Below are 15,688 nucleotides of genomic sequence, written 5' to 3' on the forward strand. Positions count from 1 at the left end.
CATTTACTACTATTCTTCTGGCCCTAGATAAACGATAGTTGAAAACCCTCTCATCATTGGCAATGCTCCACATGGAGAAGGCTTCATAAGCCAGGTCTTCTTGCCAAAGGCAATTTTATGATATCCCATTGATTTTTCATCACCTGGCAGAGGTGATGCAGCAGGCATGCTAATTAATCCTCTTTCAAAAGCTTCCTTCAAATCACATTGATTCCAGATCTCAGCGTCAGAGCACCCACCTTGTGCAACAATATTCACCAATCGAAATTTGTGATCGGCGTCGACGAAAGCCATCAGAACTACAGAATATCATTTGAAATTGTAATAACGGTAACCTCCCTTCGGAGGACACCGTATGGCTAGATGTTCGCCAGAGCACCAAGTGTATCGGGAAATTGCCATCTCGCTTGAAACTGCTGTGCTATAGCTTGCCATTGTTCAGGCTCAGTAGGGGTCTGGATAACGTGATCGGCATATATTGAAACTATGGCCTCGCAAATATCTGTTGTTAGCGACTCGAAAACCATACATAAATTTTCGGTAACTGTATCCTGTAGCAAAGTATCTCAATGTGATCGCTAGTCTAAAAACTATACCAGGTGTTCTTCTTAGTAATCATAGGGCCAATGACATGACGAATTTCCTGAAACTCCTGTGGGTCTACCCTCACAATGTTCTTAAATGCCGCTGGATTTTCTAATCTAAAGTCAGACATTAGGGCCTCATACTGCCCGTGGATAGGTCTTCAGAGAAGCCAGTCTCTAGTCCACCGTCTCCTCTGCCTCCAATCCTCCACTGATGTGTAATCAAGAAGGTCAATCATTGTTCTTGCATTTTAAGTCATATCAATATCAAGTCTAAGCCAAATTGCTGCAAATACGATGTTGATGGTTCATTTATGACTGATGATATACTGTATCTACGATAAAACAAATATTTTATCATTGGTACTAAATGTGCAGGTCATTTATACAAACTTCTGGTGTCAGTTTGGTGGCAGTTTGATGCCTGCCAGTGTTGTCATGTTCTTATGACAGTGCTCCGTTGAGCTTACACTGGACTGTTATAATCCGTATTTTGTCGGTCGGGATGCAACGTACTACACACGTATAGTAATAAATGCTTGGGAAACCGTTTTGGTCCTTCCCAATCAGTGATTCAACACAATGGGGTCGTACCTTTCCGTTATACATTCGTAGAACACCGTACTCAATTCTTAGCAATAACGTAGTGTAGCCGTCCTAGTACGTACTTATTCGTAAGTAACCGTACAAGTCCTTGACAATTACTAATATACGAATTTGTAAGGGATTCATACGGTTTTAATAGGAATTAAAACGGGTCAGTACGAGCTTATACGTTTAAGTAGTGCTGTGTTACGATTGTTTCCTCCGTGGTAAAATTTTGAACGTGTTCAAAACTTGTCACGGATAACCAAGTATTACCACATATCATTACGAACCGTTACGGATAGAATACGGTAAGTTACAGGGCAATACAGATCGCTACGAGTTATGGCGAATCCGTAGCTCTTCCGGCAAGGCGATCCTTGAAAGTATGATCAAGGCATAAAAGCAACGTATTCTAAATAAAAATTAGAAGAATTCCAAGTTGTTATAAAATTATCATAAGCGCTATTCAATAATAAAATAACAGGAAAACTGATTTTTAAGCTGGTTGAGTTATCATTTGTAAAATAAATCAATATGTGGTCAATGAGGGCCTCTTACTGCAATAAATAACTAGCGTGGCTGTACTCCTACCTCGTGTATCTACTAAAATAGCATTTTATTCGCAATTTTGATTCCATCCCAATTCTTAACATGTGCCATGTACAGTCAGTTGTGCCTACTGCTAAATAAGTATTCGACAATAAGGCATATACATATTCACCCAAACGTAATTGGATATAACTATAGTATACAGCATAACCATCCATAAATAGCGATATAAGAGACGATTCAGTTACAAATAATGTACGGTCTTCCATTTGTGTGAGTAAAACGATCCCAAAGCTATTAAAAATATGCCAAAGACCATTCGGAGTGAAAATCAAGGTGTTAAGTTAACAGTGTCATTTCTGTCAAAAAATCAGAAGTTATTATAAGGAAAAAATGTGAGCACTTTTAAAATAATCAATAGCATATTTCTAAGACAAGGATACATCAGTTTAATATCATTGAAAGAGTAACCAAGGGAACCAAGGTTATAGCGGTAATCAAAAGAATGTAATCCAGGGAGAAAGACCAGACATGGAAAACAGACATTCACAACAAAGAACATAAAGTAACTAAAATCATACATACAAAGTAACAAAAGTAAATGAGCAACTCGGACTCCACTAAAACTGGGAGCATGGACCAGGTGCACCGGTAGGTAAGCGTCCTCTGCTTTTCTAGAAACACCCGACGAGTTGCTCATAAAAAGTCAAGTCTGGGGTAGACAAACGAGGAAAGGAAAACTATGACCCGTTAAATACATCAGTTTTCATGGTGTTGATGGATACACCATAACGATCCACGAGTTAATGATGACGATCATAAAACTTCTGTAGTGATTACTTCAATCTTGTAGCAACATAACCCTGTTCCAGAAGCCTATTTGTTAGAAAAACACAAACTTAATGAAAGAAAAGTCCAAAAAAAGCATGTTGATGCACAGTACATGAATTAATGACAATTTCCCAAATCTTCATAGGGAATAAACAAACAATTTTGAGAACAGACGTGAAGCACAATGTACGAGATCCTGGTCACTGTAAACCGACGCACACGCTGGGGGTATGATAAAAAATATAACTTGATATAAATAAAATGTAAAGGGTATCTTTCAATATAAGAACATATCAGTCAAAGATGAAAGATTGTCTGTCGCGGACATAAACAGTGATGCCTCATTCAAATGTAGCAGACAACCGAAATGTGTGCCGGGTACTGATTGTGAAATATAATGGCAAATGGGTATTGATAATAAGACAATGAACGGCTTGCTTTAAAAGAAGGTAAAATATAAGCTACAATGTATAAAACACAAACACATTATCAGTTATTTATATTAAGAAATGCCTGAATTATTCTTAAAAAAAGTGACAGGCTCAAATCAATTATATTTCAAAATTTTAAATTCCAAGAATTGAAATTGTATTTTTGACGTAAATTGCAAAATCGTCATAATTAAGGGACGAATTTTTACATTAAGACTTCATGTACACGTAGGTACACGTACCGTACGAATAAAATCTGTGACAAAACCAAAGAAAGATCTTTGTTATTTATTGTGTGAACTACTTAAAGCGATATTATGATTTTGATATTTGAGTCGTAAATGCGGTTTTCTGCTCACCTGGTCGCAGGCCAAGTGAGTTATTTCCATCTCTTGGCGTCCGTAATCGTCGTTGTCTTCCTTGGCCAATAAGAACCGAACTTAGTATGAATGCTCCTTTGTGTATTCTGCATAGAACTGATGTGTTAGATTTTTTATCCGGTAAATTACATGACCGCTGTTACTAAAAATAAAACATTAAGGTCAGACAGACGTTTTACTCATATATCTCCAAAATCGTTAGGTTCAGCCAAATTATTTCAATTGCCGAAATGATCCTTTTGATGAGGCCTACAAACGTCTGCATTGGATCAAAGTTGTCGGACCACTCCTTGTCAGACATATTGCTCTTGAAAGGTGAAAAATTACGGGGTTTGTTTTACAGTTTTCAGCCAATATCTTGAAAACTATGGTAGATAGAAAAAATACTTTCAACTGCTGAAATGATCCTTATGATAAGCCTTGCAAAGGTGCACAGGTATCAAAGATGTCGGACATCTTGTTAGAGTAACTACCCTTGACGGGCGAAAAATAATGCTTTCAGCAGTTTTTCGCCAATATCTTGAAAACTATACTTTCTCATAGTTCTGAGTTCTTCCTTGTCTAAAACATTCCCGATCTCCGTAGATTAACTAATGATTATGCAAAACAATTATCTATTGATCAATAACTCTTTTTATGCCTTTGGTCATAATTAAATTATATCTGGTTATTTCTCCCTTTTTGTTATTTTTATTAGTAATACCTTCTTAAATGTATATGAATGTGTACACCCATTTTCCTTTTGTGTTATTTTTGTTTATGTACTGTGAATATTATTCTTCGAGGGGTACCAATTTTCGTGATTTTCGTAGGTTCGGTAAACCACTAAATTTGATTCTCGAAGAAGAGGAAATATCCTATTTTAGCTGTGTTTGTATGAAAGAGTTGTAAAATCCAGGAATTCAAGGATCGACTAACTGATAAGTCTTCCCTTAACCACGAAAATATGTACATGTAAATGCTCTTTGATTGCATACAAGTATGTGGTTATAATTTGTTTATCATCATGTTTTCCCCATTGGAATTTCATTGTGTATTGGTTATTATTATTTTGATCTATAACTTGTTTTAAAGTTTTCCTTTCATATAACATTAATTAATTTAAATGAGTAATAATCTAATAATTATATTCAAAAATTTCTAACAACTGTCCTGTCATAATTGGTACCCCTTTTCGCAATTGAATGAAGTATGAAGGGAGTGAAGTCCAGAGAGAAATAAGCACGGACAGGAGATCGAACACCAGTATCATTATATTATACACAATTTTGAAAGTGGGAGCATGAGATTGAAGACACCTTAACAATCTTGACATTTGTTACAAAAGAAAATAGAGTAACAAACGGATGAATTTTAGAACATAAGTCATAACTAAGACTGAGAACTGAGACTAAGTTAGAACTCAATGTTCCCAAATCGGCCATTGCAACTAGAAATGTGAATTATAAGCAAGAACATGATTAGAGCAGGGGCAGGATATACTTCACATAAAAAGGAAAAACCATTAATAATTCATGTTAAATAAAGTAATTCACATAGAAACTTAACATGGACTTAGATTCCACAATTTCAACTGTAAGATGTGTACAAAAAAAGCTATGTGGTTATTTTGATATTAATTACAAGTTAAAAAATGTTTTGTTAAAATGTCTTCTGTTTTTTTTTTTATAAAATGACGGAAAAAGCAGACTAGATAGACTAAAGTTTCCATATTTGTAGCAATTAAGTATTTTGAATTTCCTTTGCAACTGGAGTGAATGCTGCCGCTGAGAGAATTCTTCATCACACACGTGCAGTTAACAAAAATATGCAAAATGAATTAGTATTTTTGCATTTAGAAACATTGGGTGAACTCATCTATGATTTTGCACGTAAAGGTGATTACCTATCTTTAACACCACGACAATTGTCAATTTCGAAACGGAATATGCATGAATTATGATTGTTTCATTATACTAATATTATGTATCTATATAAACCGCTACGTGGAAGTTCAACACAATTTCCAAACAAAATACTCAAAAAGCATTTCGATAAAAGATGTTTTCGTGACAACCGGAATCCGTTTTCATTTATATCTAATATGCTTTTGCAAATCTGCAGCTGACAACCCACACAAGGTTCCATTGAGCTTTTTTTCTGGTCGTTAACTTTCATGCAACGGAATTTAAAAAAGGTATATTACGTATTAAAATTAATATGCCCCGAAAACATTCAATTTTTGGTACATCACTATACCACAGTATACTCAACAAAATAGATACAAAGGATTTTCAAAAATCTTTATTTTTTTCGCACAAAAAACATGTCTACACATCATTAGTTTTATAAAATGTTCATGAAATCAAATAATATTATAAATCTACCAACAAAAAACATTGGAATTAAATCACATTTACAAAGATATATAGTCCTTCAACATATATTCCTGTGTGTTAAGGCACATAACAAATTGAAAGTATTCGAAAAATTTAAACAATTGAAACACTATTTTGTGAGACAGCAGTAAAAAACTAAATTTCTATAAAAATTAACATTGTTAATAATACTAAACACAACGTTAGGTTGTAAATTATCGATTTGCATCCATTTGACGTACATGGTGCCAATGTCCGTATTAGAACGGGCTGTTCCGTTACCGGAAGAGAAGCACTACCTGATTGTTTTGTTGTCAGAAGAGGGACGTTTGTTGTTTTCATAACAGTCGATTGCGGCAAAAATCCATTGTCTGAAATTAAATCTCGTAGAAACCTTGCAGATGCCTTTGGGGTTCTTGGTCTCGCTGGGTCGCTAAAATTTACATAATGTAGTCCGAAACGTTCCGAATATCCTCTCATCCACTCGAAATTATCCATAAGAGACCATGCAGTATATCCCTTTACATTGACTCCATCAATGTGTATTGCTGTAAATACAAGAAGATGCAATGTATTCAATTATGCAGCAAGACAAAACTGATTATCAAATAGTTTTAATTCGTTCTTTCAAAACACAACAAGAACTTCCAAAAACTCAAAAAGTGTCTTTGGTGGAAAACTAAGTAAGTGTTTTATGCATTAAGTTTTATACATTTATATTTTTTAATTCAAAATTAACCTTGAAAAATTGGTTAATTAAACCTGAATGTATAAGATATCAGTCAAACATGTAAACATTCATGTACAATTCATATCATATTAACAATCTGAACACACATCGTACTGACTTGCACGCATATCTGGTAATTTTATAATATGTAAGATATCTCTTAGCATTTTATTATCCCACCTTTCAAAAGATTGTTCAGATAATGCTTGTAGTAATATATTCTATGGTCATCTTGTAAGCTCCCGTTTCTATCCGATACCCCATTCTCCGTGATATAAATAGGTACTTCTCCATAATGATTTCTCATCCAGTTTAAAGCTTTCCTCAGGCCCCATGGCGTAACTTTTAACCACGAAGATCCTGACCTACAGATATGTTTAGCAAACGTCTCTTGAAAATCAATCTACGTGTAAAATATGTTCAATGGAAATGCTGTTTACATTTATTGCTGACATTTGATGCATTTTGTCAATAAAAGACGGGCTTCTTGGGGCATAAAAAGACTTAAATGAATGAAATTGGGACTGTTTAGGGTTTGTTACAATACTGTATGCATATTTATTTTTTATAAACATTTTAATCCTACGAAGAGGAATGACCCGGCCAGCGAAAGTTGTATTTCACATAGCCTAGCTGGCCGAGTTGTCTAGTGTGCTGGACTTTGTGCAGGCGGTGTTGCCACAGATGTCACAGCGGTACTAGTTCGAATCCTACTTAGGGAACGACCAAACATTTGCTTTGGGAATTTTTCAGACCCTTCTATATTTACTTTGTCTTCCCTGTATCAATTTGATCCAATGAAGCAGTGTAGCGAATAAAGTCGTCATATTCTGAGACGTTTGTATAATATTAATTTGAGAGACGCAAGTTTGACAGTTCTAACATCGTTGGGAATTTTTTTAGACCCTGCTATATATGTTCATATATAATGCAGACACCAGTTGGCCACACGCCATGTCGGTGTACAAAATATTTCGAAAGTTGTCATCCTCGATCTTATCTTGTACAATCTAATGTACCCAACTCTACTTTATGAAAGGTTATTCTTATATATACTTAAGCAGACTCCAGAAAGAAATCACTAGTTACAAATATCAAAGTTCATTTCTATTCGAAATTTTTTATCAGTTTTCCAAATTGTGAATAATCATAAAAAACATAATTATACAACCACTGAACATAAACGATATTGAACAGAGTATAATACTGACACTACTACTAAATATATTGATAAATCTACCGAATGTAAAGTAAACCAGAGCCACTGAAACAATGCAAAATGAACTGCTGACAAAATTTAATCCAGCGAACAAAATGTCGAAAGTACTGAACATAACAAATAATGCATTGAATTTAATGTTACAAGTAGGAGACATAATATAAACACCACTGCATATAATAATAAAACCACTGAACATAAAATAAATACTACTGAAGATATTGTCGAAAATACTAAATATAATGTAAAAGAAATACTGAACTCGTATAAAAAATACTGAGTATATTATCTAAAGCACCGAACATATCATACAACAGTCACTGCGTTCCATAACTATCGGCTAAGTTTTCTACCATGATATTTACCCAATCCAAGATGGATCTTTTACAGCGTTTACATCTGTATCTTCTATGTAATCTACCTTATAGGTCGGAGTTTTTGGTGTGACAATTTCAGATGTATAATAGTTCAACCCAATAAAATCAGCAGATCCTAGATTAAAACAATTACAAATATACCATAGTAAATTATTTCTTTACGCCATGACATTTCCGTAAGAACGACAATTTAAGTTCAACTAAAGCGTTTACTTTTCACAGCAACAACATAATCAATGATATATTTTCCGTTATCAACTCTGTAATAAAAACATTGTTAAGTCAGTACATGTATCAGGTTAATCAGGTGTCTCGTCCACTTTTGGTACTAACAACTTGTATGCCTACATGTATATACACTGTTTTAAATAACTTTACTTTGTTATCCTTTATAAAGTGTTTATGTTTAAAATGTACGAGTTTAAGTACATGTGGTTTGTACACTAATGTATTTGTTATCTTATATAGTAAGTCGTGCTTTCTTTTAAATTCATGGTTCTGATAACCAAAGACAGGGAGTTTTACTAGATGTTCACGCAAACAAAAACATTAAAAAGTGGGGGGGTTTTTTTATATGATATTGAAATGCTGTTACCTTTACATCTCTTTTATGTAAATTTTAATGCAAAGAAGTATTTATATCAATGGTGCAGAAATATTTTCACAGAAAAGCATACAAAGAAGAAAGAACCAAAAGTACATAAACAGAATCAGCATGCAACCCACTAAGATGAACAGTTATTTTACATCTATCTTTAAAAATGTCTACCTTTTGGTGGTATAATCTAACTTACAAACGAGTACATAATAAAAGATAGTACGGTTGTATTATCTTAACAAGTCAATAAGTCTTCAAAACACTATCAAATAGTATCAAATGTTTTGTTTCCAATTAAGTTTTCGAAACGTATGATACCTGAATCAAAAGATTAACATGTAAAATGCAAACTCTGATTTTCAGTTTGTTGTTTTTAATTTGTTAAGTATGGCAATTCATAAACTTAGATTCCAATATGTTTGATAAAATGACAAAGTTTATAACATATATAACAAAATTTTCTGTGAAGAAAAACCATAAAAACAGTTTACTTTGAATTTATGTGTATCGAGCTTCTCATGCAATTCATACGAATTTAACATGAAGTGTAAATAAAATCACTTACATGGCTTTGATTGGAAAGTATCACGTTCATACAAAGTGAACATTCAAGTCACAATATTCATGTGCCTAATTCAAGTGCAGATCATATAAAAATCAAGTAAAATTCGTGGACAAAATTTGCGTGTGTAAACTGAAATGATGCATGCAAATAAATGTGTTTTGCTCCATACCTTTAATGTACCATTTTTCGTTCTCTGTAAATGTTGGAAGTCTACTCATCGTGAGATTTTGATGTTGACTTTTATTCCCAATTTTCACTTTCATTATCTCTGGATAGTCCCCATTAACAAAAACAGGGTTGGCATACCATCCGAGAAAAAACTGATTTCCGGTTTCAGATGCTTCATTATCAGCTGGGTCAAATTTATTCTTTGGCTCCTGCCAGTGAAAATTATAGGTTATCCCTACTTGTCCTAAAAAAAATATGTCAGATCATTAAAATGTACGCATCTTTCATGAAGATATAAAAGTACAACTGAAGATACCCTTTTCAATATGGGTGGTACCGATATCATGTGTTTTCTGCAATTTCTCAATTTTGCGAGTGTAGGACAGAGATTTCATAGAAAGATACACCCAATTTTAAGACAGAATAACCAAATATCATCCTATGAAATATTTTAAGTCTTATTAATATTTTTTTAACCATTCACTATTGAAATTACGTATATATGTACAAAAGTTATAAGCATCCTCCCCCAAACAAAATTAGAAAAAAACACTTAGCAAGGCTTGTTGATCCCCGGTTCCCCTCTCTAGAAACCTTATGGGAAAACCCAATAAGCAATTTAAGTAAAGAATCTGTGACAGTTTTAAAGCGATTTCAAAGGAGTTACCTACTGCTTTTCAAGCGGGGTATAATAAGAAAAATAGAAATATGATTACTTCTAAGTAAGTGAGAATAACAAAAAGAAAACAAATGAAAAAGAGTACCTTTCTGAGTATGTCTAAACTCTGTATCATAAACTCTATAAGCCTTTGCATGAGCTTTTATAAGATTGTGAGTAGCAACATAAACTGTTGTTCCCGGTCCACCTATAGCTGGGGCCATCGTACCAGCACCATATCCTAGAGTTGCAACAACACGTGGTTCATTTAGAGTTATCCAAAATTTCACCTGGGATAAGATTTGTGTATATTACTGGTTAAATCATGTCGAATAAATTTATTTTATTGGTTTTCTTTTTTTTTCTTTCAAAATCAATACATGAACACCAATCACTTTCATTGTCATTCAAAGGAGTGATTGCCATGTCAATAAACGTTTTCCATTCATTTAAATGCTTGTTGTCATAAAGTACCTTTTATATATAAATATTTGCAAAATATTATCTATTTATTTATTTACGGCATTACATAAACTGTATACTTCAATTCTCTTTAATAAGTATATTCAGTTATCTAACACAATTATTTTAAATCAGAAGAACAATGATACAAAGTGTACATAAAAGCAACTGAATACTCAATTTGAACTTACGCGATCCCCAAATTCTCTGAAACATATCCTGGAATACTGTGAAAAAAGGTCTGCTACAGTCTCATTCAACCAGCCTCCATACTTATTCTGTAATGCTGCTGGTAGATCCCAGTGATAAAGAGTAACCATTGGTTCAATGCCCTCAGCTTTTAGTCCATCAATCAATCTATTGTAATAATCAATCCCCTTCTGGTTTATTTTTCTACTGGTCCCATCTGGTAAAATTCGTGGCCATGATATGGAAAATCTGTAGTGTGTAACCTTTAATTCATTAGAAATAAAATTTAAACATTTTTCAAATAAAGCACTGGTGATAGGCAGAATTTATTGTTTAGAACAATGCACATCATTTTATTGTAAACAGTAGACAAAAAAATGCATAAGAACGAAATCATTTACTATCAATATACTATTAAATTCATCAAACTTCGTATGATTGGTATACAGAAACAAAAGCGATTGTAAATTCAAAATGTATATATAATATTTTTTTAGGTTTTTGCATGAACAAAAATTGTAGTACCATAAATTAGAATTTTTTTTATTATTTTTATATTGGCGTATTTGGCACATGTCTTAAAAGCGCCGGAAGTTAACTTCTTAAATGGTGATTGCTAGAACTGTAAATGAAAATGTTTGGCAACCACCAAACCTGAATGCACCATAAAAAACATACCTTCCGGGGGAGGAAACCACTGAAATAACCCGACACTAAAATGTCGCAATTTACGTTAATACTTCATTAGAGGCAAGCTAGGAAATCATATGTCAGTGAATAATGAAGATAAAGCTAATATAAGTATGTGAACATATTTCATGTGTAAAAAAAGTAATAGAATGTTCTAAATATATTGATTTCAAAAATGTCTCTACATCACATCAGATACGTAGAAAACTACTGCTGCTGGTTATGTTGAATCATTGCAACAACACATGAACAACGTGGTTGTTAGTTACATACTTTCATATCCTTCATAATTCTGATATCCTCCTTGTATTTATGATAGCTATCACAAGCTACATCGCCAGTATCTTTGTTATCAACTTTACCATTATGAGAATGGACGTCCCAAATACTGGGTCCTTTACCTAAAATTAAATTTGTGTCACAAAACTGCATGAATATATGATATAAAACATGCTACACCACATATGTTATTTTAAGCACATATGTCGGTTAAATTGAATTTATTATCAATTTTCTAAATAATTAAACAGTTTCATATATCATTTGAGCTGTATTGCGTCTTTGTTGTATGCAAATGTTTCCCTGTTTGCGGGCTTGTACTACTTATGTTTAAAACGTTTTATAGCAAATATTGTGTTGATTATAGAAATTACTCACACCCGCTCTGAACATGTGTGAAATGTTCATAACTTACTAAATATAGACAACATTCATTGTTAAATGAATGCACCTAAAAAGAGTATATACATAAGACAAAAAAACATAAACGAAACGTACCATCCTCACTCCACGCTCCTTCGACTTGATAAGCCGCTGTTGCAGAACTCCAGGCAAAATCATCAGGGAAAGTTCCGTAATAGAAATCATTTATCATCGGTAGGTTATTTGTATCGCGTGGAGACCTTGCGGCTGGGAAAGGCAGAGCAGAACTATATTCTTTGAAGAAACCATTCGTCGTTATCAGGTTCCTGTAAAAATAGGCAGAGTCTTTCGGTATTCTCTTCCTGTCTGGATCGAACTGATCGACATGATACAGACCATACTTTTCATGATAACCAGTTGCAAATTCAAAGCTATCCATGAGAGTATGGGCGAAGAATCCTTTAACAGGACATTCATCAAGACGAATAGCTGAAAATAAAATGACAGTTGTATATATATAAATAAAAAAAACTTGTTGCGTTACTTTACGACATTTTACACAGAATTTGTTGCTTAATAAATAGACCTCGTATAGTCCAAACTCCTACGGAGAGGGTATATTATCTATTCAAAGCTTTGCACCTCTTATATACAGGATGGAAAACGTTCACAGGGCATGCTAGCTATTCATTAAAAATCCGCAAAGCTGTTACCGGTGTACGTATACAAATCTAGTATGCAAAAACGAGAGGTTTAACACCGAGTTTGGTAGGGAACTTATAGACATCTACTTTTCGAATTCGTCAAAACTGTACATGTTGTTTTGTTGGAGTTTTTTTTCGAAAAAATAGCTATACAATGGTTAACATGAATCTCAGATAAATAATGATCTTACAATAACCAAAACATTAACCCCATGCTTAAAACACAAACAACATTTCAACACCTAGTACTAGTATAGTAACGAAGTTTTTTTTAATATTCTTAATTGAACTACTTAAATAAAACATAAATATATTATGTTTTTTTTCAGATTACCTTTCAAAACTTCATTTGTATAGTTCCTAAAGAAATCAATTCGCTTATCGTCATGGATGTTCCCATTTGTGTCACTGAATCCTGTTTCAGCAATGTAAACGGGTATATTGCCATACATTTCTTTTATCCAATTCAAGGTTTTTCTAACAGCAAACTGACTTTCATAACGTTCTTCTTTGGAATCAGTTCTGTTGGAGTAAGAATCGTCAGAAATTATATCTTAGAGCGTTATGTCAAAAGCTACATTTAGATACTATGAATTTGGCTAACCTCCTCCATCACAAAAACGTTACCAACTAAATTGCCCCATACTTCAAAGACAAATCCATACAAATACATATTCCTATATTTCATCCATTGCATCCAAACTTTTCAATTAAAAAAGGCTATTGCAGAACCAGATTGAGGACTTCAAGGCTAAACCACCTGACTGTTCTTGCAAAATTTCTCAATTCAAATATGGTCCTTCCGGTCACGTCTTTTCGGGAGATTTGTCCATCATCGAAAACGAACCTCTGCGTAATATCCTTTCTAAAGGTCCCAAGTACCGTGAACCAAGCTCCATAAATTGGAATTATAACTTTAAAGTTCTTATGTATGCCGTAGATGACTAAGCAAGAAAATTGATAAAACGAGAACAAGAAGATATTGATTCTCTGTCAGGGTAGTTAAAGGCCGCGATGTCTTTAATTTTGAAAGGAATGAAAGTTTTAAGTATGTCAATGAGTGTCAATGCTACATCAGTTTTCAAAGACGCCGATGTAGCAAAAACATTGTCTACTATACATAATCACAATGTTGTCGTACCAGCAGACAAAACCCAAAACAACATTGTTTTTGACGACAAGACGTTTTACATCCAATGTTTATTAACAGAGGTAGGCGTAGAGAATAGTAGCAGTGATACGACCTACACTGCTACCACACTCTCCAAAGAAGAGATTGTGGTAAACCATAAATCTATGCTATCCTCTTTTGGCCTCTCTACCAAGGACGATGATTGTGATCTATAGCTATGTACTCGATTAAAACATGAATCAATACAGTAACGTTACATAGCTGGATCTGAAAAATGTACCACCAAACCTCTTTTAAAGTGGTATTAATTCAATGTGGATCCTGAAAAATTCATACTTTGTAAGACATAATTCCAAATCATCTTCCAAATATACAGAAGAAAATGTTTACAAAATGCTGGAATTTTTAATCAACAACTTATTTGTTCAGAGTGGTGGACGCGTTTTTCAACAAGAAATCGACGGTAAAGGAAAACTATTGACCAAACTTTACGACAAACGTGATGACTTTTCATTCAGAATTGTCAAATTTCCTTTCATCAACATCCCTTCAGCACCTGCGTATGGAACGTTCATATCACAACTCGTACGTTATGCCTGAGCTTGCCAAAACTACGCAGACGTTTTGTATCGAGCTAGAATTCTAACAAATAGACTTCTGGAACAGGGTTATGTTGCTGCAAGATTGAAGTCATCACTACAGACGTTTTATGGTCCTCAGCATGAACTCGTGATTCGTTACGGTGTATCCATCTGCGCTATGAAAACAGATTTGTTCAACGTTTCATAGTTTTTCTTTCCTCTTTCGACTACCCAGGACTTGATGACTTTTAATGAGCAACTCGGCGGGTGTTTCTTGAAAAAGCAGAGAACGCTTATCCTACTGGTGCACCTGGTCCATGCTCCCAGTTTTTAATGGTGTCCGAGTTGCTCATTTGTTTCGGAACTTTGTATGTATGATTTCAGTTATTTTATGTTCTTTGTTGTGTATGTTTGTCTTCCATGTCTGGTCTTTGTCCTTGGATTACATTCATTTTATTACCGCTATAACATTGGTTCCCTTGATTACTCCTTAGGAAACTCATTGCCGAATTAACTTCCGATACAGGAAAGTATTTTTTGTGATATGCTAATTGTCACTAGTTTCGCGTTAGTAAAATAAACACACAAAGTAACACTACATCTTGTACACCATGAAACATTCGCTTCCTTTTTTTCAAAACTGCAAAAATCATAATTCATTATTAAGACGGATATGAAAAAAAAGAATATTGGGTGTTTGGTCAAATTCGAAAAAAATGATAAACTTCAAAACTAGTAATTACAAAATTTTCGTGTGGTAAATACTGTTTTCTTTCAGTTTATCGATATACTTATGTTATTAGTAACATTGTGGTGTCATCAGTTTTAAAGACCAAACTATATTTTTCTATGTATTTCAATTTCTCTTCAAATCATTCATATGTTTCATAATATACAGTAAAACCTCTCTAAATCGAACCTCTTTCTGACTGTAGAATTCGGTCGGTTTGGAAAGGTATACAATGTATCCAGGTTCAAAATGCATTTAAACTGACACAATGGGACTTCAAAACTTGTCTGGTGTAGGCATGTTTTCGGTTACTTCAGGGTTCAGTTTAGACAGGTTTCACTGTATATTAAAACAAGCATGTAGACAAAGTGTATAACCTTTTCCATCCCTCTTTAGCAAAGAAATCGACCAGCATATCTTTTTTGATTCCCTTAAGTTTACTTGCTGGTGTTGAAGGTGTCACTGCAATCGCTGTATAAAGACTCAATCCCATAAAATCTGCGGAACCTATTAGTAAAAATAA

At 33.8% G+C, this 15,688-nt stretch overlaps 1 protein-coding gene across 3 annotated transcripts in view; it reads right to left on the reverse strand.

The window, feature by feature from the left end:
- Positions 1–5,630: 5,630 nt before the first annotated feature.
- LOC148607703 (lactase/phlorizin hydrolase-like) overlaps positions 5,631–15,688 on the reverse strand; it is a 33,828-nt gene continuing 23,770 nt past the window's right edge. The window contains exons 27-36 of one of the 3 annotated variants that reach the window (XM_088543981.1): positions 15,543–15,672; positions 13,057–13,244; positions 12,154–12,507; positions 11,650–11,777; positions 10,689–10,949; positions 10,142–10,325; positions 9,379–9,621; positions 8,035–8,161; positions 6,631–6,815; positions 5,631–6,268 (exon numbers count right to left, since the gene is read on the reverse strand). In XM_088543981.1, the coding sequence (XP_088400107.1) occupies positions 5,877–6,268; positions 6,631–6,815; positions 8,035–8,161; positions 9,379–9,621; positions 10,142–10,325; positions 10,689–10,949; positions 11,650–11,777; positions 12,154–12,507; positions 13,057–13,244; positions 15,543–15,672 (2,192 nt within the window). In that variant the 3' untranslated portion in view covers positions 5,631–5,876. Of the gene's footprint in view, positions 6,269–6,630; positions 6,816–8,034; positions 8,162–9,378; positions 9,622–10,141; positions 10,326–10,688; positions 10,950–11,649; positions 11,778–12,153; positions 12,508–13,056; positions 13,245–15,542; positions 15,673–15,688 lie in introns of those variants that run through there. The other 2 variants (XR_015914947.1, XR_015914948.1) reach the window with 2 other exon arrangements.

The sequence above is a fragment of the Perna viridis genome, chromosome 9 (assembly GCF_037379345.1).
Source record: "Perna viridis isolate PV_CMFRI_1.1 ecotype Kerala chromosome 9, ASM3737934v1, whole genome shotgun sequence".
NCBI lineage: Eukaryota > Metazoa > Mollusca > Bivalvia > Mytilida > Mytilidae > Perna > Perna viridis.